General features: G+C 37.7%; 1 protein-coding gene and 1 pseudogene across 1 annotated transcript in view; one reads left to right on the forward strand and one right to left on the reverse strand.

The window, feature by feature from the left end:
• Positions 1-11519, forward strand: part of hgfa (hepatocyte growth factor a) — a 37355-nt gene extending 25836 nt beyond the window's left edge. Inside the window, exons 12-18 of the mRNA XM_051687850.1 lie at positions 714-746; positions 993-1104; positions 1216-1290; positions 2099-2236; positions 2335-2441; positions 4903-5045; positions 5153-11519. Coding sequence (XP_051543810.1) covers positions 714-746; positions 993-1104; positions 1216-1290; positions 2099-2236; positions 2335-2441; positions 4903-5045; positions 5153-5335 — 791 coding nt within the window. The 3' untranslated portion in view covers positions 5336-11519. The remainder of the gene's footprint in view (positions 1-713; positions 747-992; positions 1105-1215; positions 1291-2098; positions 2237-2334; positions 2442-4902; positions 5046-5152) is intronic.
• Positions 11520-12419: 900 nt separating this feature from the next.
• Positions 12420-16874, reverse strand: LOC127434923 (paired box protein Pax-6-like; annotated as a pseudogene).
• Between the last annotated feature and the right edge of the window lie 5379 nt (positions 16875-22253).

Consider the following 22253-nt stretch of genomic DNA (forward strand, 5'->3'; position numbering starts at 1 on the left):
GATGGATGGATGGATGGATGGATGGGTGGGTTGGATTGATTGATTGATTGATTGATTGATTCAACAACATTCAACATTGGGCACAGCTGACCTCTGATTAAAAATCCACCAGTCCTCATGATTATTAACAGCTCTTTTTTCAAATGATAATGAATTCACAGTACAAATTCCCCATACAGTCATTATAAAACCAGACACGAACTCTGACCTACATGCCACAGGTGCCTTATCCTCATTTGTAGCTTAAAAAGCTTTTCAAATATAATGTAAAGAGTTGTGTTTGGGTTTTGTTATTCTCTTCAAGCAAGCCAGCACTAATGCCACAGAGAGGCAGTCATGTTCATCTCTGTGCCCATGCAGCTGTCACTGCAGATGGATGTTTTAATTGTATTGCATTCAGGCAGGACTGTGATGGTCTGCTTGGTCTGCACATTGATGAGGAAGAGGCTTTTGTGTATGCTTGACATGTTCTTGGATTATTCAAACTGAATTATTCAAAACAAATAAAATTCTTGTAGAGTCTCTCACAGATATTACCATTTCAGCTAGTCAAAACGTATTTTTTGACATTGGTCTGACAGTTATTTGACAAGAGGGAGTTGTTCACATAGAACTTTTCATATGTGAAAAGCGTTCAAGAGTTCATGTCATATACTGTATTTTATTGCTGTTTTTGAGAGCGAACCAACATTACATCATTCTTTCTTATTCAGGTAAATCAATGTTGTTTGATGACCTTCAGAAGAGTAAGTGAGTTTATATCTTTAATTTGTAAAGATCATCTGTATGATTATGCAGCATATGATTCCAGAGTATTCAAATAAAAACTTAATGTGGTGGATATGTGGATATATGAGATATAGTATATGGTATATACACTATGTCTGCAAAAAAGAGAGCATTTATTCTTCATTTCAGATTAAAAGAATATCAGACGTTGTCTTGAGTCATGAAGTTCTCTCTGTAAGTTACTGGACCGCTTGATCTCTCAGCAGGTGGAGGCCCAAAACCATCCTGTTTCGTACACAAAACAACACGGATTGTTGGGGGGATGAAGGTTCAGCGGGCGGAGGATGGGAGCTGGGTGGTCAGTATTCAAAAAGGGTATGAGCATGATTTAGCTTTACATGACCAATTCCCACCCTGTTTCAAACATGCTGTTTTCGGGGTTTCTCCTGCCCTAACAGTGTGTTCTAAATTGTTCTCTTCCTCCAGGAACAGTCACTGGTGTGGTGGCTCTCTTATCCGAGAGGAATGGGTTCTTACCGATCAACAGTGCTTCTCCACCTGGTAATCCCTCTATCCCAACCCATCTCACATCCACCTTTCACAAGCCATTCTCTCAAATGTGTCAACACAAACCACACTTTCATTTTTCGTTTATTCTTGGACATGCATGATTCCGTATGGATACAGGCCTGTCCTGGCCTTGTGTTCCCATCTGTCAGTTGATGTTTGCTGTGAGCCGTGCGGATCTAGTGTTTCCGGTTTTAAGAGAGTTCAGTGACAGGCCCGTTCGAGCTGTGACTGATGGTTCTCTGCTCTGTCAGTGGTGCATCTGTTTTGCCTCTGCATTTGGTTACGTGATATACGCCTGTGGATGTGCTTCAGTGGCACTAGAGTCAAGGCCTGCTGTCTCTGTTTAGTTTAAGGGGGGATCAGGGGACAGAGGTAGAGAGAGGAAGAGAGAAGGAGAATGAAAGACAGCATGTCTGGGTTTTAGATCATCTCTACGTTTCCCAGATCCGTTCCCTGGTGGGTTCAGCTATCTTGTGCTTCTCATGAAGATACAGACCTGGCTGGACTCGGGCTGCAGCAATAGAACTGACCTCTGCACCTTGATCAAAACTGGAGATGACTTTACCAGGGGTGTTTGCCAAGTTAAATATCTCATGAATGTAGAGGGGCTACTCTGCTCTGTCTGTGATCCACATCAACTTATATGGTTTCAGAATGCTGAATGACTTATCACTGTTCTTCTCTGATACTGTAGTTGCATGCATTCCACTCATGAACGGGTCAGCATTGACATGTAGGTTCTTTGTTTGACGGATATGCTTGTAAGTAGTTTTTCATGAGACTTTGGTGCATTCCTCAGTGTTCCTGACCTCTCGGAGTACACCGTGCAGGTGGGACTTCTCCATCTCAATTACTCCACCAGCACACATGGTCTCCGGATCGCACATGTGGTCTGCGGGCCCGAGGGATCCAACCTGGCCCTGCTCAAACTAACAACGTGAGTTCATTATCTGCACATTTATTCACGTATGTATTCATTCATTCATTCATTCATTCATTCATCCATCTTCATCCATCTATGGGTCTTGTGCCAAGGCCTGCACCCCTCTCTGAGCATGTGCGAACTGTGCAGCTTCCTGTGGCAGGATGTGCTGTTGCTGAAGGCACCTACTGCCTCATGTACGGCTGGGGAGACACTAAAGGTACAACTCTATGCAATTCAATTCTAGTGTGGTCTATTCTATTTTGTTCTATTCTGTTCTACTGTGGTCTATTCTATTCTATTTTACAGTGGTACGTTCTGTTCTGTTCTACTGTGGTCTATTCTATGCTATTTTACAGTGGTATATTCTATTCTTTTCTGTTCTGTTCTACTGAGGTCTTTTCTATTCTAATTTGGTCTATAGTGTTCTACTGTGGTCTATTCTATTTCATTGTATTCTATTATTTTCTCATTTATTCTGTTCTACTGTGTGTTTTTTAAATTCTATTTTAGTTTGGTTTATACATTGTTTTATATTATATTCTGTTTTACTGTGGTATATTCTATTATATTATATGCTGTTCTAATGTGGTCTATTATATTCTGTTCTATTCTGTTCTGTTCTGTTCTGCTCTGCTGTGTTCTGTTCTATCCTGTTCTATGGTGGTCTATTCTATTTTATTCTGTTTGGTTGTTCTGTTCTGCTTTATTCTGTTCTGTTCTGCTGTGTTCTATTCTATTACCTTCTTTTCTACTTTGGTCTATTCTATTATGTTCTATTCTGTTTTACTGTGGTCTATTCTATTACTGTCTGTTCTTCTTTGATCTGTTCTATTCTGTCCTATTCTACTGTAGTCTGTTATTTTGTGTTCTGTTCTACTGTGGTCTATTCTATTTTATCCGATTCTACTGTGGTCTTTTCTATTTTGTTCTATTCTGTTCTACTGGGGTATATTATTTTATTCTGTTAAATTCAGAATAAAATTTAATCCTGTTCTCTTCTGTCTACTGTGGTCTATTCTATTCTATTCTATTCTATTCTATTCTATTCTACTGTGGTCTAATCTATTCTATTCTATTCTAATTTGTTCTGTTCTGTTCTTCTGTGGGGCTTTTTTATTCTATTCAGTACTATTCTAGTGTGGTCTGTTCCATTCTGTTCTTTTTTTGTTCTGTTTTACTGTGGTCTATTCTAATTTTATTCTGTTCTGTTATGCTCTGTTCTACTGTGGTCTTTTTTGTTCTGCTCTGTTCTGTTCTGTTCTGTTATGTTCTATTCTATTCTGTTTTACTGTGATATATTCTATTCTATTTTGTTCTGTTCTGTTCTTCTGTGTTCTTTTCTATTCTGTTTTGTCCTGTTCTGTTCTACTGTGTTATTTTCTGTTCAACTGGGGTATATTCTATTCTATCCTGTTCTGCTGTGTTTTATTCTATTATGTTTTGTTCTGTTCTACTGTGGTCTATTCTATAATGTTCTGTTCTACTGTGGTCTATTCTATAATGTTCTGTTCTACTGTGGTCTATTCTATTCTATTGTGGTCTATTACCTTCTGTTCTAATTTGGTCCTATTCTATTCTACTGTGGTATGTTCTATTCTATTCTATTAAGATCTGTTGTGTTCTATACTAGCTTGTTCTGTTCTACTGTGGTCTATTCTATTTTATTCAATTCTACTCTGGTCTTTTCTATTTTGTTCTGTTCTGTGGTATACTCTATTATATTCTAATTTGTTCTGTTCTGTTCTACTGTGGGGCTTTTTTCTATTCTATTCTCTTTTTCTGTTTTACTGTGGTCTATTCTGTTCTGTTATGCTCTGTTCTTCTGTTGTCTTTTTTTCTGTTCTGTTTTGTTCTATTCTACTGTGTTATATTCTTTACTATTTTACTAATATATTCTATTCTGTTCTGTTCTGCTGTGTTATTTTCTATCCTATTTTGTCCTGTTCTGTTCTTCTCTGGTCTAGTCTATTCTCTTCTATTTTACTGTGGTCTTTTCTATTCTATTTTGTTCTGTTCTGTTCTACTGTGGTCTATTCTATTCTGGTCTGTTTTACTGTGGTATATTCTATTCTTTTATGTTCTATTCTATTCTACTGTGGTCTATTCTATTACCGTCTGTTCTACTGTGGTCTGTTCTATTCTATACAACTGCATTGTTGACTACAGTATGTTACAGTTGCACACATCACTTCACCACATTCTTTACAAATTGCTCAAAAGTTTCAAATGAATGGAACTTCAAAGAGACACAAAGCCTTTCAGCAGCTTTCAGGAACTTTTTGCTCCATATGCAAAGATTTGTAACAGCAGCTTGGACTGTTTGTAAGCAAGATACTTAATCAGTGACGTAAGGAATAGTTCTGCACACAAGACCACTTTTAAGTTTTGTTTTGTTTTGTTTTTTGCTAAAGAGTCCAGCTCCAGAATTCATTCAGACAGTCTCTTGTCCAAGAATAAATATTGACTGGTTATGTCATTCTAGGACATTTTTAATTGAACATAAACACTGGAACAATCTAAAAATTCTGACCTTTTATTTAAACCATGTTCCGAACCCTGTGGTAAGTTATTTAGACTCATGTGGTCATTGCCACTGTATTTGCAAATATATTAACATTTGCAAACCTCTTGAGACCATTAATTTCTATTAAAACTGAACTTTTGACCTCTCTGCACAGGCACAGGACACGAGGGCAGCCTGAAGATGGTGGGACTTCCAATTGTCAGTAACAAGAGGTGTTCTCAAAGCCACAAAGGCATTCTGCCAATCACTGAGACCAAAATCTGTGCTGGAGGCAAAAGAGACCAGGGTGTTTGTGAGGTATGAGTCAGATCCTGGTTAATGGCAGGTATCAGTTTAAAAAAAAAGTGCTTTTCCAAGGCATTCCATGGTCGTAATGTTTTGTCCTATTGATTCACCTCTTACAGAAAGACTACGGCGGCCCATTGGTGTGCCAGGAACGAGAGAGCAAAGTCATTGTGGGTGTCAGCATCAATGGCCGTGGGTGTGCCGTTGCCAGGCGCCCTGCAGTATTCGTTAATGTGGCGTTTTACTCCGAATGGATCCACAAAGTCTTCAAATACTATTCAGACATGGAGATAAATTACTAGAACCTTCCTGACTGTTCCTCACCCATGAGGTGAATAAAACTCAAGGCACATGTTGTTGTATGATTAGTATACAAATGGTACAAACGACTTGAAGGCCAGATGTTTGATTGTTCTTCTTCAGACTGAATTAAAACCACTGGTACGGAAAAGGTGCAAGACACGAATAACTGAGTTCCTAAACTGCAAAGACAGTTTAGACATCAGACAATCAGACATGTATTTTTTAAAACCAACAAGCGGCTGTTGTGGCTGATGAGTGAGCACTCAATATCCCAGAAAGATGGATAAATGACATAAGAAAATCAAATAGGAGAAACTGTGGCATTCGTCCAAATGAAGATATTTGTCTCAGACCAGAGCAGATGTGTTCTAGGTGTCATTCCCTGGAAATACTTGAAGATGGCGATAACCCGAAGTTTTCAGACAAGACGGAGCTTTGGTTTCCACTCTGAGGGCTTTCTTTAGATTCCAACAGATCACTGGGGTGTTAACAGTTGAACTGAACTTGTATCTCACTATTCCCTTACAAAAAATAACTGCAATTTTTTAACTGTAGTACAAGTGTGGTAAATTGGACGCAGTATTACTGCAGTACTGGAAACTGCAGGAATGCTGCATCCAAATTGCCACATTTGTACTGAAGTACTGAAACTGCAGGAATACTGCATCCAAATTACCACACTTGTACTGCAGTATAGAACACTGCAGGAATACTGGGTCCAAATTACCACACTTTTACTGCATTATTGAAAACTGCAGGAATACTGCATCCAAATTACCACACTTGTACTGCTACTGCATTACCACACTTGAACTGCTACTGAACTACACCTACAGAACTTGCGCATCAGCAACACAATATTTTAAACTAAACATTCACAAGCAAATATAAAAGTATAAAATAAACATGAAGAAATTGGCAATGTTAAAGGCATCCATTTTCACAAATTATCAGAGGAAGTGTCAAGAACATGTGATACAGTACATGCAGTACACAATACAGTACATAACCTCTAAAATGCAGTACTTTAATGTATAGAACACCCACCATTGGCAATGATTAATGTAAATTGTTTAATTGCATGATTTTTCATAGTTAATCACAGATTTTGAAAATTCAGAAATATGACTCTATACATACTTCTTTTCCTTTCCAAATGCATTTAGTTCCTACTTAAAAAAGAAAAGAAAACAATGTGCAAAAATACTGTTTTATTAATATTTTCCAAACAAAGCCTTTTACAGTATTGAGATAGAAAAGCACTAAAATAGCACCAAGTAACATGAAAGGTTTCGCAAAGTCTAAGTGGGAGGTACACAAATCGAAAGAACTTGTCCCCATAGGTTTGCGTATTCATAGCAACACACAGTAAATCTCTTAAACCGTCATCCTCCACACTATTAATTGTCCGACAGGCTGTGGCTGTTCACTTTGCTACAGAAATCGTGAAGTCGAATTCAAATGATTTGTGTTGCTTCGAACTCCACATGAAAAGCGCTGCGTCTTGAGCCCTTTTGGATGGTAATTGTTTTACATGGGGATGTAAGGTAATTCCAGCATTTACAGGGGCTAGTCAGTGATTTTATTGCCATCTGAATCCAAAATGTCTGTGTTTTTCTCCCACCATCTGCAAGAAATTCCCGGCCTAATTACCTAATATTTTTTGACAAACACCAAGGTTGTGCAGTAATTTACGAAAGCATAGGCAAAGTGCTCCGTGTTCCTTCTGTTTACACTTTAGAACGAACCGATTTTTCAACTAAACTGTACACCCCCTAATACTACATGCGACTGACCACATGAGAAGCAAATTTCCAGGTTCCGTAGGATGACCGAACTCGCTCTTCCACCGTGAATTATTTGTCATGTGAATGCATGAGTTTTATCACAGAGGAGCCATGCACATTTTCTTTTAAAGACATCACCCTGAGAAACAATGACTGTCCGAATAGGGCTTTGTTTTGCTTTCAGCACTAATACTGACCACATAATGATACTCCATCCAAATAGTCCGGTAAGACGGAAGCACAACGAGGCGCCCGAGGGATCGCTGGTTGCTTCACTCCGAGTCGTGTGAATGTGGCTTTAGTTTGCTGTGTCTGGGTTTGATTTGTACAAAAAAAATACTGTTAAGAGGTCCTTTCTCCATCACTTTGATGCTGTGTGTTTGTTTGTGGTGTGTGTGTCTCTGTGTAAGGTCCCCCCGGTTACATCTCAAAGGTTCCTCCCTATTGCAACTAGTGTTAAGATCTCACAAAGAGCTGAATAGACTGCCAGAATCTAATGTTGAATTGGAATGTAAGTTTATCATGTAAAAAAGAAAAAAATGCATCAAACATTGTAAATTAATCACATATGTTCATTTCGACAGCCCTAGTTTGCTAACTGTGATTATTTTGCAATGTACTGCAGTTATACCAGTGTGGAATGCAGGTATACTTCACTGAACTGTAGTAGTACTACGCTGACCTGCAATTGTACTACAGTGCACTATATCAGTTCTGCAGTTAAAAGGCATTGTAAGTGCAGTACAGTTTGCCATTGTGCAGTACAGCATCATTGTACCACACAAAACTGCACTTTTTACTACATTGATTGCAGTAATACTGCAATCAGACTGCAGTTTTACTGCAGTTAATTTTTGTAAGGGTTTCCTCGGTGTGCATTATTTAAAGGCATTTTAGGCAACTTATAATGGCGAAATTCTAAATAACTGTTTCCAAAACACCATTTTCAACAACAACCACTTCACGAATCGGATTTGGAACAGTGCCCTTCACTGTGGTTGACATACATGCAAAATAAGATGTTCTCACAGGGGCATGAATGCATTTCCAAGTATTCAGTAACATTCTAATGTTTCGCACCTTGCCTTACTCCAGTTTGGAGCATTCTGTGGCCTCTTTGGGGCTGTGTTTGTGTTTAAAGGACCTGTTTTTATTACACTCCAAAGAGTGTGCTAATGTCACTCTGTATGTCTGTAGGTCTTATAGATCTGAAATTACAAGCATCTGAAGGTTTCTTTTCTTGTGGTGTAATATATCTGTCGAAATTTTATAAGCAGTTCGCCAAGTATTTATTTATAACTTTTATAGATCGGCCAAAGTCACGGCATTTCATCTTCCCAAAGTGTTTATTGTGTTTAATCTGGCATGTGGCTTTGAAACATAACAATTTTAAACAAAACAAAAGGACGATATGTCTTTTAAGGAAAATATTGTTTGTTTATGTGCCATAACAGTGTTTTTCGACTCCAAGACGTCTCCCAAAAGGTCTATAAGCAGCACGTGTGTAGTCCAAGTGGAGGGTCTTTAGCCTTATGGATCTTAGAGTGCAAAGATACTTAATCAAACTGCAGTACTAAATAGAGTAAAGCGGTCAAGAATGGCTTTCAATGGGCAGGGTATATTTTAACTAATGTTTATGACCTTCTAAGTGCGTTTTCTAGATGATAATGAATTATATTGTAAATATTATGTTCGCTATGTATATAAGGTGCCTCTGTTTCATTCCAAGTGATATTTTGTATTACAATTTATACTATTCTGTGTTCTCTTTGTGCTGCTGCCATCAATGGTCTTAATTTTGAAGATCTAGGCTGCTGTTATTTTATAAAAACTATTTTTATGACTGTTTTGTATTTTTATTTAAACATTCAGTAAATATACCTTCAACCTTTTTAATTTTATTTAGAACCTCTGAAAAGTGTTTTATTTTTTTTTTTTTTATTTTTTTTACCTGCAGTATTGCAGTTCCTATTAAATGAAACATGACTGATCATTAATATTATAATAGAGCTTTTGTTGTTATTTTCTGTATTAGCCTGAGAACCATGGCCTGATGCTTTCCATTCGGCTAGGTCTGATGTTTCACCAAACTGAGTGTGTGTGTCAGTTTACTTTCAACAGGCTGTGTGTTCAGGCGAACCATAGCTGATGAATACAACCCCTCTTATGGGCAATGAGAGAGGACATGTGAGAAAAAGGGCAAAAACACCCAAACCACTAGTTTCCCATTTCCTTAAGGGCACTTAAATCAGCAGGGGCCAAAGGTCAGAGTTCAAACTGTTGAAAAGGGAACTGGATTTATAAACCTGTTAGTGAAGAGTTACTTCAGTCAAATGGGAGCAAGCAGGATGGAGAAGCAATCATAGCTGAGAGTATATTTTTTTTAAAGACACAGTTCTCATGAATGAGCTGTTTCAGCTCCAGCTCTATGATAGATTTTTGTTGCAACATGAGCTTATACTAATACACCTGATTCAATTAATCAAACGTCAGTTAATTATTGTTGAATCAGATGTGTTAGTTCAAGGCTGGAACAAATTATGCTATCATAGACTCCCGCAAGACTAGAGCTGAAAACCACTGGAACAGACACAATGTACTTCAAGCATTAAAGACATCTGATCTGCTATAGGACTCCAATGCACAGTAAAACCCAGAGGTTTTAATGTTTAATCAAAAGAAATACCACAACATTTCCACAGCATTTGACATCATTAAAGGAACTCAGTGCTGATGAAAATCGTTTGGTTGTCTGCCATGAATTTCAATTCATTTTTCTGCTTCAGTGGTCCGGTAACTACACGTTAAATGGTTCTTGTCAATTTTTATTTCTTTACGAGCATTGGGTTTATACAGAATGGTGCATATTTTCTTTATAGGTTTTCCTACTTCATGTTCAAGGGGATCATATTTTAGGCTTCATGTTTTTCCTCAGGGTTTACGGGTTAGATATTCCCAACATTAGAGAAGCATATTCGCAGAGTAAAAATAAACAGTAACACTTACAAACGAGTGTCCTTCACTCTATCTTCAGATTAATGGCATTTATATTAGAAATAAGTATGTGGATTTGACCTCTGCATGTTTGTCAGTGTTGTCCAGGCTCCCTGATATTGTTTCAAACATTCTGGTTTGTGTCCAAGTGTTGATCTTGCTCAGTTACCGTGTAGAAGTATGTGAGTCCAGGCCAAAGCTCACAGGAGAGATTTCTTCCTAGATGAACCTGCACTGACAGAGGTGGTCTGGAATAGAAAAGAGAGAGAAAGCGAGAGCGCTGTAGTGCTGATTTACAGTACTCTTTAAGCAGTGTTGGGTGTAATCCAATTACAAAGTATTGTTACTGTAATCTGATTACTTTAAAAAATAGTAGTGTAATGCATTACATTTTATGAGTCATTAGCCGCTTTTCCACTATCGTGCCAGTGTGAGCCAGGGCTATTAACTGGCAGCCGGGGCCAATAGCCTCAGACCTCAAACCGCATGACCATAATCTACCTGCATTCCCACCATCAGGCCAACAGCCCGCAGCATTGCCCTTAAAACCGCACTTAATATGCTGCTCCAAAGCCAATGTCACACACCCCGCCTATTTCACAAGCAAGAGGGAACCTCAAGCTGAGGTTCAACATGTTATCTAGTTATCTACAATATCGAGTTTATATCGTATATAAACATTAGCTAGCTAGCAAGATAAGTTAGCATTGTCAACTCACTGACTGTAATAGCCATGGTGTCCTGAGTGGTCTCTCCACTAACAGCATGACAATGTCCCAGCACACCATCTATTAAAGTTTTTTCCGAACCTGTACTGTTGTGCACTGGCTACACAACCTGGCAAGTTCGGCAAAACACCGCCTTTGACATTGAACCTGCCTCAATCCGCTGTTGGCCTTGTTTGGCCCAAGGGCCATTGGCCGTTGGCCCCAAAGATAAGCCCTGAGGCACGATGAAGCCCCAGAAGTGACAGTGGGAATGCAACTGGTCCTTGCACGCACTAGTACACCCTCATTTAGCCTGATAGTGGAAAAGCGGCTATTGTGAAGGAGAAATATGAGGTGCTGAGTGTAAGACTTGTGTGTAAAAATTAACAGGAAAGACATATAGACATTATTTTGAATTTGTTGAGCGGAAAAGTGTTTTAGAAAATAACTTTAAAGTAAAGTAATCAGTAATGTGATTACTTTTTATCTAGGTAATTAGTCAAGTAATCTGATTACAATTTTAGAGAAATAATCAGTAATTTGTAGTTGATTACTATTTTTAAGTAACTAACCCAACACTGTCTGTAAGTATCTATAAGGCATTTAAGTTGGAAAGTCACTGTAGTTCCTCTTTGCTGCTGTTTTCTATTTTTATTTTTTATTTTAATCCCTTTACAGTTTCTTCACCAATGATTTTATTATGAAGTTATTTTCCATATGGATGGATCAGTTAGACTATCCACAAATTTTCAGTCTTTTAATTTTATACAGTACTCCATCCTCACTTCATTATGCCCAACACAAATTCAAACATGTAATCAATAGAAAAAACAACAAATACAAAAACATGATTTAGGTTTTATGAAGTTTGTTGTTTGTGAACCAAAAAACAGATGCAATGTTGTCTAAAACAGGGTTGTTGTTTTTTTAAACTGGGATTTGGGACCCACAGGGGACCAGAGTGCAGTGCTAGGGGGTCCACAAAACTTTCAGGGGGAAAAAAAATCTAAATATTATTTGACATTATGATCATTTCATTCTAAAATAATTAGATTATTCAGAATTATTTTATTCTATTGACAGCCAAATTTCTATAAAAATAAAAATCTGCATTAAATTGTATATATTATGAAAAAAATATTTCTTATTTGTAAGAAATAAGGGTTTTATTACACTATTCTCTGTATAGCTGCTTTGGAACCATATTTATTGTGAAAGTGCTGTACAAATAAAATTGAAATGAATTGTGAAAATGTTTCTCTTTGGGTTTATACATCTAACCTAACTTAATTAAAAGTAAATATTTTCCTGATAATATTTTAATAATTTATTTCGGCTTTAGTACAATGACAATATAAAAGACACGTACTTAATTTTGGAAACATGTCTTTATAATTCTCACAAATGGGGTCCCTCGCAAGGGTATCATCATATTTGGGGGTCCTCGGCATCAAAAAGTTTGAAAACCCTTAGTCTAAAACATTGCATGTTCTGTCTGTTTAACACAAAGTAGCCATTATTTTTTATTATTTTTTATAGCTGGCCTCTACTGTTCAAAACTGTTCTTTGAATGTTCTATTTTTGTCCTGCAGATTTCAAAACATGGAAACATTCTGTCCAATCAAAGTTTGATGAGGAGCCCACTGTGAGCAATTAGCCATTTAGATTCTTTCATCCTGTTCAAAGGAACTAATCGGTGTGCAGAATCCTCGTATCCATGGTGAGATGATGCTATCGAAGTGTGTGATTAACCAGTGGTAATGAATTTGAGTTCAAATGAGCCAATGGGAAAGGGTTTTGTCAGTGTGATGGGCCAGCCAATGTAAAAGTGGATTGTGTGTGATAAGAAAGTAAGCCATTGTTATTCAAGTAGCTGTCCAGTGAGCTGTTAGAGGCTTGAGTTGCTGATATAGGAATGAAAGAATTCCTGTTTCCCACCGGCCTGATCATACCTATATAAAATATTATTTCCCCTAGTACATTAGCAGTTATACTGGCAAAATAATTTTTACTTGAAAGTAGGCTGATTATGTGGGTGACTGATTTCCTCAGTTTTAGATCCCAGCAGGTTAAGATACAGTGCATCTGGAAAGTATTCACAGCGCTTCACTTTTTCCACATTTTGTTATGTTACAGCCTTATTCCAAAATGGATTAAATTCATTATTTTCCTCAAAATTCTACAAACAATATCCCATAATGACAACGTAAAAGAAGTTTGTTTGAAATCTTTGCAAGTTTATTAAAAATAAAAAAACCGGAAAAAAATCACATGTACATAAGTATTCACAGCCTTTGCCATGACACTCAAAATTGAGCTCAGGTGCATCCTCTTTCCACTGATCATCCTTGAGATGTTTCTACAAATTGACTGGAGTCCACCTGTGGTAAATTCAGTTGATTGGACATGATTTGGAAAGGCACACACCTGTCTATATAAGGTCCCACAGTTAACAGTGCATGTCAGAGCACAAACCAAGCCATGAAGTCCAAAGAATTGTCTGTAGACCTCCGAGACAGGATTGTATCAAGGCACAGATCTGGGGAAGGGTACAGAAAAATTTCTGCAGCATTGAAGGTCCCAATGAGCACAGTGGCCTCCATCATCCGTAAATGGAGAAGTTTGGAACCACCAGGACTCTTCCTAGAGCTGGCCGCCTGGCCAAACTGAGCGATCGGGGGAGAAGGGCCTTAGTCAGGGAGGTGACCAAAAACCTGATGGTCACTCTGACAGAGCTCCAGTGTTTCTCTGTGGAGAGAGGAGAACCTTCCAGAATAACAACCATCTCTGCAGCACTCCACCAATCTGGCCTGTATGGTAGAGTGGCCAGATGGAAGCCACTCCTCAGTAAAAGGCACATGACAGCCCACCTGGAGTTTGCCAAAAGGCACCTGAAGGACTCTCAGACCATGAGAAACAAAGATTGAACTCTATCGCCTGAATGGCAAGCGTCATGTCTGGAGGAAACCAGGCACCGCTCATCACCTGGCCAATACCATCCCTACAGTAAAGCATGGTGGTGGCAGCATCATGCTGTGGGGATGTTTTTCAGCGGCAGGAACTGGGAGACTAGTCAGGATCGAGGGAAAGATGAATGCAGCAATGTACAGAGACATCCTTGATGAAAACCTGCTCCAGAGCACTCTGGACCTTAGACTGGGGCGAAGGTTCATCTTCTAACAGGACAACGACCCGAAGCACACAGCCAAGATAACAAAGGAGTGGCTCCGGGACAACTCTGTGAATGTCCTTGAGTGGCCCAGCCAGAGACCAGACTTGAACCCGATTGAACATCTCTGGAAAGATCTGAAAATGGCTGTGCACCGACGCTCCCCATCCAACCTGATGGAGCTTGAGAGGTCCTGCAAAGAAGAATGGGAGAAACTGCCCAAAAGTAGGTGTGCCAAGCTTGTAGCATCATACTCAAAATTGGTGCTAAAGGTGCTTCAACAAAGTATTGAGCAAAGGCTGTGAATACTTATGTACATGTGATTTTTTTTATTTTTTTTTTTTTATAAATTTGCAAAGATTTCAAACTACTTTCACATTGTCATTATGGGGTATTGTTTGTAGAATTGAGGAAAATAATTAATTTAATCAATTTTGGAATAAGACTGTAACATAACAAAATGTGGAAAAAGTGAATCGCTGTGAATACTTTCCGGATACACTGTAGGTGGGTCTACTTCTGATAAAATGATTACTTCAATGGGATCAACTCAGGGATGTGTTTTATCACCATTATTATTTATTTTATATACTAATAGTATTGTTTAAGTACTTTTACGAATAGATATAAGTATGCAGACGATACTGCTTTAGTGAGCCTTTTACATGGTTGAGAGGAAGAGCATGGGCCTGTCCTTGAGATTTTTTTTTTTTTTTTTTAAAGTGGTGTGAGAAATCAAATCTTCTCCAAAACAAAAAAGATATCTTGATTTCAGAGAGCAGAAAATATCACATCCTACATTTAATTAAAGGGGAGTCAATTCAATCAGTTACAAATTATAAATACCTTGCTATAGTGGTTGACCACAAGCTTAAATGGGAAATGTGGACCGATTATATACAAGTACGAAGACACAACAGAGAATGTATTTCCTAAAGAAATTACTCTCCTTTAATGTCCACAACAGAATGCTTTTGATGTTTTATGGTGCTTTTATTGAAAATGTTATGACATTCTGTATTATTTGTTGCTATGCTACTGAGGTACAGAAGAAATCAGTAAGGAAAGTGGTAACAATGGCAAGTAAATTGTTAGGGATTACGTTACCGAGAAAAGAAAGTATTTATAAAGAGAGAGTGTTAAATAAGGCAAATAATATTGTGAGTAACAAGAGGCATCCTTTGGCCTTGGCTATTGAATTGTTGCCATTTGGCTGACGGTATTGTGTTCCCCGTTATATGAAAAACCAGTCCAAATGATCTTTTATCCCTCAAGTAATTACATTTTTAAATTCTTCTTTTAATAGTTGTTAACTGATGACCAGCTGGTCTGGTCATTCATTCATTCATTCCATTCATTATTCCTTTATTTATATATATATATATATATATATATATTAGTGTATGTTGTTTATATATGCCAATCTTGATTTCTGATGTCTGTGTGATTATGCTGCAAACCCATTTTCCCTATGGGAACAAATAAACTAACTAACTAACCTGTGAAAGAGACAATTGACTCTTAGTACAATGTAGACAATGTAAATCTACAATGAGGAAACGACATCTAAGCTCACCCAATGATCCACATTCACTGTGTTCTTCCCTATTGCTCCTTTCTCATCATTGCTCTGCGATTGGAGAACCAAATCTTCAGATGGAAGATTGGAGATCAAATACTCAAATTCAGAGTCGGTTTAACAAAAACACTATTACCACAATAGATGTTATAAAAACATTTGATACCTCATTTTCTGACCTTGGTTTTAAGGAGCTGTTTCTACCTGATTTGACAAATGTGTGTGTGTGTGTGTGTGTGTGTGTGTGTGTGTGTGTGTGTGTGTGTGTGTGTGTGTGTGTGTGTGTGTGTGTGTGTGTATAATGTACTCGGGTTTATTCAGTCATATTGAAAAAAACTTTTGGACTTGAATAAAACCAGTTGATTTAGATGTTAACACTAAAGCACATTTTAGGTTACAGTACACAACAGTTTTTATTCTTATTGTACAGCAAAACATATTGAAGTTTTAATTGATAATTACCTTAATAGTGTCTTCTGGAAGATTCGTCTCCACAGACAGCTTTTCTCTGGTCAACAGGTCTGAATAAAACCCATGGATGAATTCTGATTAGTGGAACAATTTAGAGGTTGGATGCTATCATGAGTTACACCAGAGTTCAGACATACGCTTACATACTAAAATGAATCTGAGCGGGCAATAGGTTTCTGTTCATCAAGAGACCGAAGATGTGTGTTACTGTGGTAATCACCTTTCTCTAACCTTTCACACTGATCTGGGATGAAAGCTGTTCTGCTATGATGTGAGACATGACGTTGCAGGTTTGTGTCCCCTTGTTGCTGATTTGTCTGGTCCATTAAATCATAACTCCTATCCTCACCTATTTGTTCCCATATGTGTTCCTCTTGGACACAAAAGGTGACAAGGTAGGAAATCTTTAAAATATTGATTAGTACAGTTATTATTACAGTTAGTATTACTTTGACAAGTTTAAGTTTTACCTACACTGGGGACTTTATCTCTTCTGCAGACTCAATCTGTTGCTAATTTTTGTCGGATCTCCCAGGCGAAGAGTGTTTGGTTATGCCGTTTGTACTGCGCTATGATGGAGATGATGTCAGGAGTGAGGAGTCTTGGTCTGCTGCCGCCAGTAGCCTTGGGACCAGTGACCTCTGTGCGCTGAAACCTGCCCAAAATCTTACTCACGCAGCCGTTAGAAACCTGCACACAGCACACAGCACACAGCTCACTCCAGAATTGGCTTTCACAAAAACAAGAGGTAAAGGCGACAGTTTTACTCCATACTTTAAGTATTCTGGAGATCTCACACGGTCTCACACCCTCGGTCACGAGCATTACCATGAAGATTTAGCATATGTGATGCAGCGGAATTTCTACCTGAAATCATTTTTAAAACAAAGTTTGAACGGGGCCTTAAGGCCCAAACATACTTCACGCAAGTGCGCGAACGCAGACACACCTTGCTACGCAAGCTCGATTCCACACTTCGTTGCATAGTGAAATGTGTCAGCACTCCATTCATAACCCAACGCAAGTACACGCTGCATTCTCTGCATTCCGCAAGGGGTGCTAGAGCGATTTTTCTATTTTCAGTCAACAACTGTCATGGCGGAGCAGCAATTTGAGTAGAGTATTGCTGAACAAGTTAGATTATACAAATATATTTACGAACCCTCGTCCCCTCTCCATTGGAAAAAAAACAGCGATTGAAAATGCTTGGCAAGGAATTGCAGCTTCCCTAAATTCTTATAATAACACTGTAAAGAGAAAATGGAAACAACTACGGGACCGATTTGTCAGATCCAGGAAGAAATGGAAAGGTGTCCACAGTGGAGATGCCACAACTAGCTGTGGATAACCAGTCATTTTAGACATGTTGGGATGGCTTTTTGACTTCATATAACACTGGACCACAGAATCAAATTTTCGTGATTCGGTTTCGTGGCACCTAAAATAAACTCTATCACCCCCTTGTGGTGTGAGGTCTGGAACTGCCAGAGCAACGCAAGAGCAGACGTAAAGTATGTACAACGGGACCATATGCTGGCCGAGTGCTCGAGTCTGTGTTCACATACTTGCGTGAAGTATGTTTTGGCCTTTAATGGAGAATTAATTGCGAAAATTGTGGAGAAGAAAAAGAAGAAAAATGAAAGAGGAAATTTAAATACAGCACTGCCTTGCCAACCTACATTTGCCACGTCAGAATTTGTGCCGCACAACCCAGTTGACACTTGGTAGCCTTGGAAAACAAATGAAAAAGTTCTTAGTAAACGTTTCATTTATTAAATAATTTACCTGGAACAAAGGCACAAAAAAAGCAAGTTTGGTTGGCTTTTGAGTGAAAATCAGGCAATCTGCTTCGTATTGCTGAGATGATATTTCTGCCCTCGCCCACTTCCCACTCACTGTTCCCACACGTGACTTCTTATATATAACCAAAGTCTTTCTAGCAAGTCAGTCCACTGTCGGCCATCTTTGGAACGCTCTCGGGAGGCATTTCCAATCACGCCAGTGCAGCTCAAAAACAGTTGGTCAAGATTACGATCAAAGAATATATTTCAAATTAGCAATAAAATCTGACAATACTGGTATTATAAATTTTGATTCTTTACCTCATATAACGTAAAAAACCCTGCAATTTTCCTAGCTTTTATAGCTTATGTGCATGCGCATTCTAGAGTTGATTGACAGGTTTTGTCTGTATCTAAAAGGTGATTGGCTCTTTTAACTGTAAGGCTGGACTTCCTTTCTACATCCGTTAACCATTGGCCGTTCAGAGCTCCATGGTTGAGCATTCCAATTTCTCCAATTCATTTTAATAGAAGTGATATTCGATAATCTCTGATATAACCAAGTGCCCTCATCCAGATGATGTGGCCTGCTGTTCAGATACACTGAAACAAGTGATAACCTGCGATTGTTACCATAAGCTATTTCTACCTGATCTAATCCTAAAAGCATTTTTTTTAGTGTAACCTAATGTGTTCAATTTAAGGTAACAATTACAGGTTACCACTTTTTACAATGTGGTGACAATATGCTCACCAATGTTAACCAATGGGACTGGTGCAATGAAGCATTCTAGACTTTGGTTTCTTGGCACATATGAGGGGCAGGAACATTTAGTGAAAGTGTAGAGGACCAAAATAGCTAAGGAAATATGTTAGGAAGTATGTTCGCTTAACTTTTAGCTTGACCACACTTGAATGACAGATGTTGGATCATCAGTATGTGGGTGTACACAGCAGTCTCCGTGAAAGCAAGTCGAGAGTTTGTGTGATTTCAGCATCACCCACTGCTGGACAGATCCCATAACGTTATGAATGGGCGACTGAAAAGGAAGGTAGTCCACATATGAAAACAGTCAACTAACAAAGGGTAACTGTGAAATGTTAAACTCATTTATGAATTCACGAGCCCGATTTTATTCCTTTCCTGACTCCTGTGATGTTCAAACTCCTCGAGACTGAGGCTCTCCAGTGGTCATGTGACTCGTGCATCTTTCATCCTTCCACACGAGGATTTTACATGTTTATCAGATTTTGTTCTTTTAAAGCAAACATTTTAAAACCTGCTCCAAAGACGACTGCCATATGGTAAAGTGATTTTGATAAATTTTGATATCTCAGAGCCTCTTTTATTACATTTTCCTTCAAGCATGAACAAACAGAGTCAGAGGGGCAAATGTGGACCAATTTTGGTTTTATTTATAAAAAAGAAAGCTGAAAAACCCTCACAGATGTCCCTTGTCTGGCTAGCAGATAAAATGTGTTGTAAACGTTTCAAAGGAAATATTTGGAGAGCAAATATCAGCAAGAGTGTATCCACACAAGCCTTGTATTTGGTCCTGCTCGATGACTAATTGGGCATCATTAGGTAATTCCACACAGATCGAAGACTGTGTAAATAAAGGTTGGATTTTAAAATGCCACATGATCCAAATTACATATTAACCACCTCTTACAGCATGCAGGACTGGACGCTCCACATATAAACGCGACGACCTGTTGGAAGGCAAAGATCTCCTTGCCAATGGGATGAAAAGACAAATAAAGTATTTATTTATTACTTCAAAGAGCTGCCACTGCAAAAAGCTTTACATACTTTATTGCTCACTTTATAAAATGAAGTGCATTAATGAAATGAATTCATGCTTAGCAGAAAAATTACAAAACCCTCTTTGTACGAAAAATCTAAACAATTTGAGTCCTGAAATCCAAGCTATTTAGATATATTTACCGATACTGTGCTTGGAGAAATAAAATTTAAAAACTAAAATAAAAATAATGCAATTTCCAATGTTGTGCTCTGAATTATTCCAGCTAAACTGTGATATTACACCCGTGTAAACGTGCACACGAGGCTCTCCAAACGTGTGCACATGTGAATCAGTTCTGCATGATTCAAATATAAATTTTAATATAAAGATGCAGTTTTAAATGCAGAAACAAGAAGAGATCACTATAACTTTTTCTGATGCTCACTTTAATGTCATAGAAACAATATTGGCTACTATTAACTTCGAACCTCTTGGGTAGGTACAAATGGGGAAGAACATTTCTGTTCCAATGCAAGAATGTAAGTGAAGGGTATCTCATATATTTTCCCCTAAATCTTAGACTTAATTATAGAACTGCCCAAAAAGCCATACCCATACCCTATAATCAGAGTCAAGCCCTGATATGTGTTTCACAGTGTCTTAATATTCTGGCTCCCATTGTTATCCATGTACAAACATTGTTAAAGTTACAGTCTATGCATTACATTGAGTGATGGCGCCAGTCCAGAATAGAAATAAACTTGAGAAAAAGAGATTTGTTATTATCGAGGTGCCGTTGATAAAACATTCAAGAATGTGATTTATCATTGTATGGTTTTGTTACCGTTTGCCTTCCAGAGCATATTAGCTACCACATTTATGAAGTTATGTTTCTTAGATACAAAGAAGTATTGCAAAATAAACCAATTTGCTATCAGATTATTTAACCACAAGAAAGTAGCCCACTTTTACGCATGATTGGTGTGTTTCAGCAGAACGATCCTCACAGTGCATTTTCTACTAATTTGTTTGAAAACATCTTTAACTAACCATATTAAAATTAAAATGCATTCATCTCTCTCACACAATATGATTTCAATCTTGAGTACATAGACACGTAACAGAGGTCGGGGCGACCCCACTGAAAACCCTAATAAGTTGACTTTACTCAATTGATTGAGTAAACTCGTTCCCTCAAATGAATTGTGTAATGGCGTCTCCAAAACGTGTGTAATTAAGTTCACCTAACTTGGTAATCATATAGGATGAATTTAACTATTTAAGTCAGAATTGCTATTTAAATGTTATTGTTTCTACTTTATCATATTAATTGAATGGAATAAAATTTAGGTCATATCATGACACAGCTTTAATAAAGAAGATTATAACTTGATTTTAGTTCAATCATTAAATAAACTTATTGCTCCACAGAAATGCATGGACACCCATTCCCTTTGACCAAGGAAACATAATTAAATAATTCAAGTGCAAGGCATTATGGGAATTCCCTATAGCCTCAGTTTTGTACTGAATAGTTTGAGTTATTAACACTTTAAATCTTAATACTATATTAACACTTAGGAAAAATAACTTCAAGGAACTTGACATTTCAAGTTTTTCCAGTGATGACAACATTAGGGTTTACAGAGGCAATTGGGAACCCATCTCGCAATTGGAGATGAATCTATCTCTTTACAACAACACACAGAAAACTTTTCAAATGCGTGCAATGATTAAACATGTTCCTATTCGGTCATTTCAATTAGGAAGCTAGTTAACATGTAAACTTTGAGTATCACAAAACTGAGTTCAAATGATGTTTGTACAGTTTTTCTGGATTGCCAACACACTATAACTGATTGGTCATTATAATTATTGGTCCAGTTCCCCTAACGATAACTTAAACTCTCGAAACAAAGACACATTTCTCAAAACTATAAACACAGTTCACCTGTTTCCACACATGTTCCAGTTTGTTTAATATTTTCTGCAAAACTCTACCCCATGCCCCAATTTTGCACAAACATGTTCTCATTCAGAAAGCACAAACACTCAAAATAATTCGCTCAAGGCTTCAAAGCATGAACTCAGTTAACACACATTTCTTCATGTGTAAACACTAAGAATTTCAGGATAAATAAAAATAGCCACAAATGATTATGTGTTTTGGAAAATTGACCCTAACAATGTATGAAGACAGAGACAGTGGGGAAGAGGAAGATGAAAAGGCAGAAGAACAGTTGTCCCTGATGATATTTGCTCTACAGTATTCTGGTTGACACTTGTGCATGGTACAACAATGCTGGGTGGCTAAATCTGAGTAGTTATATGGTTACATCTATAATTTACTTTCAGACAAGAGCTATAGTAACTGAATCTTATAGTACACAAGTAGACAACCTACATGGCTTCTGTACTACATTACATTACTGTAGTTTAGAGGCCATGTACTGTACTGTGTACTGCATGTACTATATTACATGCTCATGACATTTGCTCTAATAATTTGTAATAATCTGATAATACTGGAATGTACTGTATTTCTGCAGAACTGAGGAGCATTTTACAATGAATAGTGAAAAAAATTGTGACAACGCAAAAAATATATAATATTTTATTATGGAATATCAGTATATTATATTCATTAATTTATGCTCATTTTTCTGTACTTTGTTACAGTA

This window comes from Myxocyprinus asiaticus, chromosome 45, assembly GCF_019703515.2.
Source record: "Myxocyprinus asiaticus isolate MX2 ecotype Aquarium Trade chromosome 45, UBuf_Myxa_2, whole genome shotgun sequence".
In the NCBI taxonomy this organism is placed as follows: domain Eukaryota; kingdom Metazoa; phylum Chordata; class Actinopteri; order Cypriniformes; family Catostomidae; genus Myxocyprinus; species Myxocyprinus asiaticus.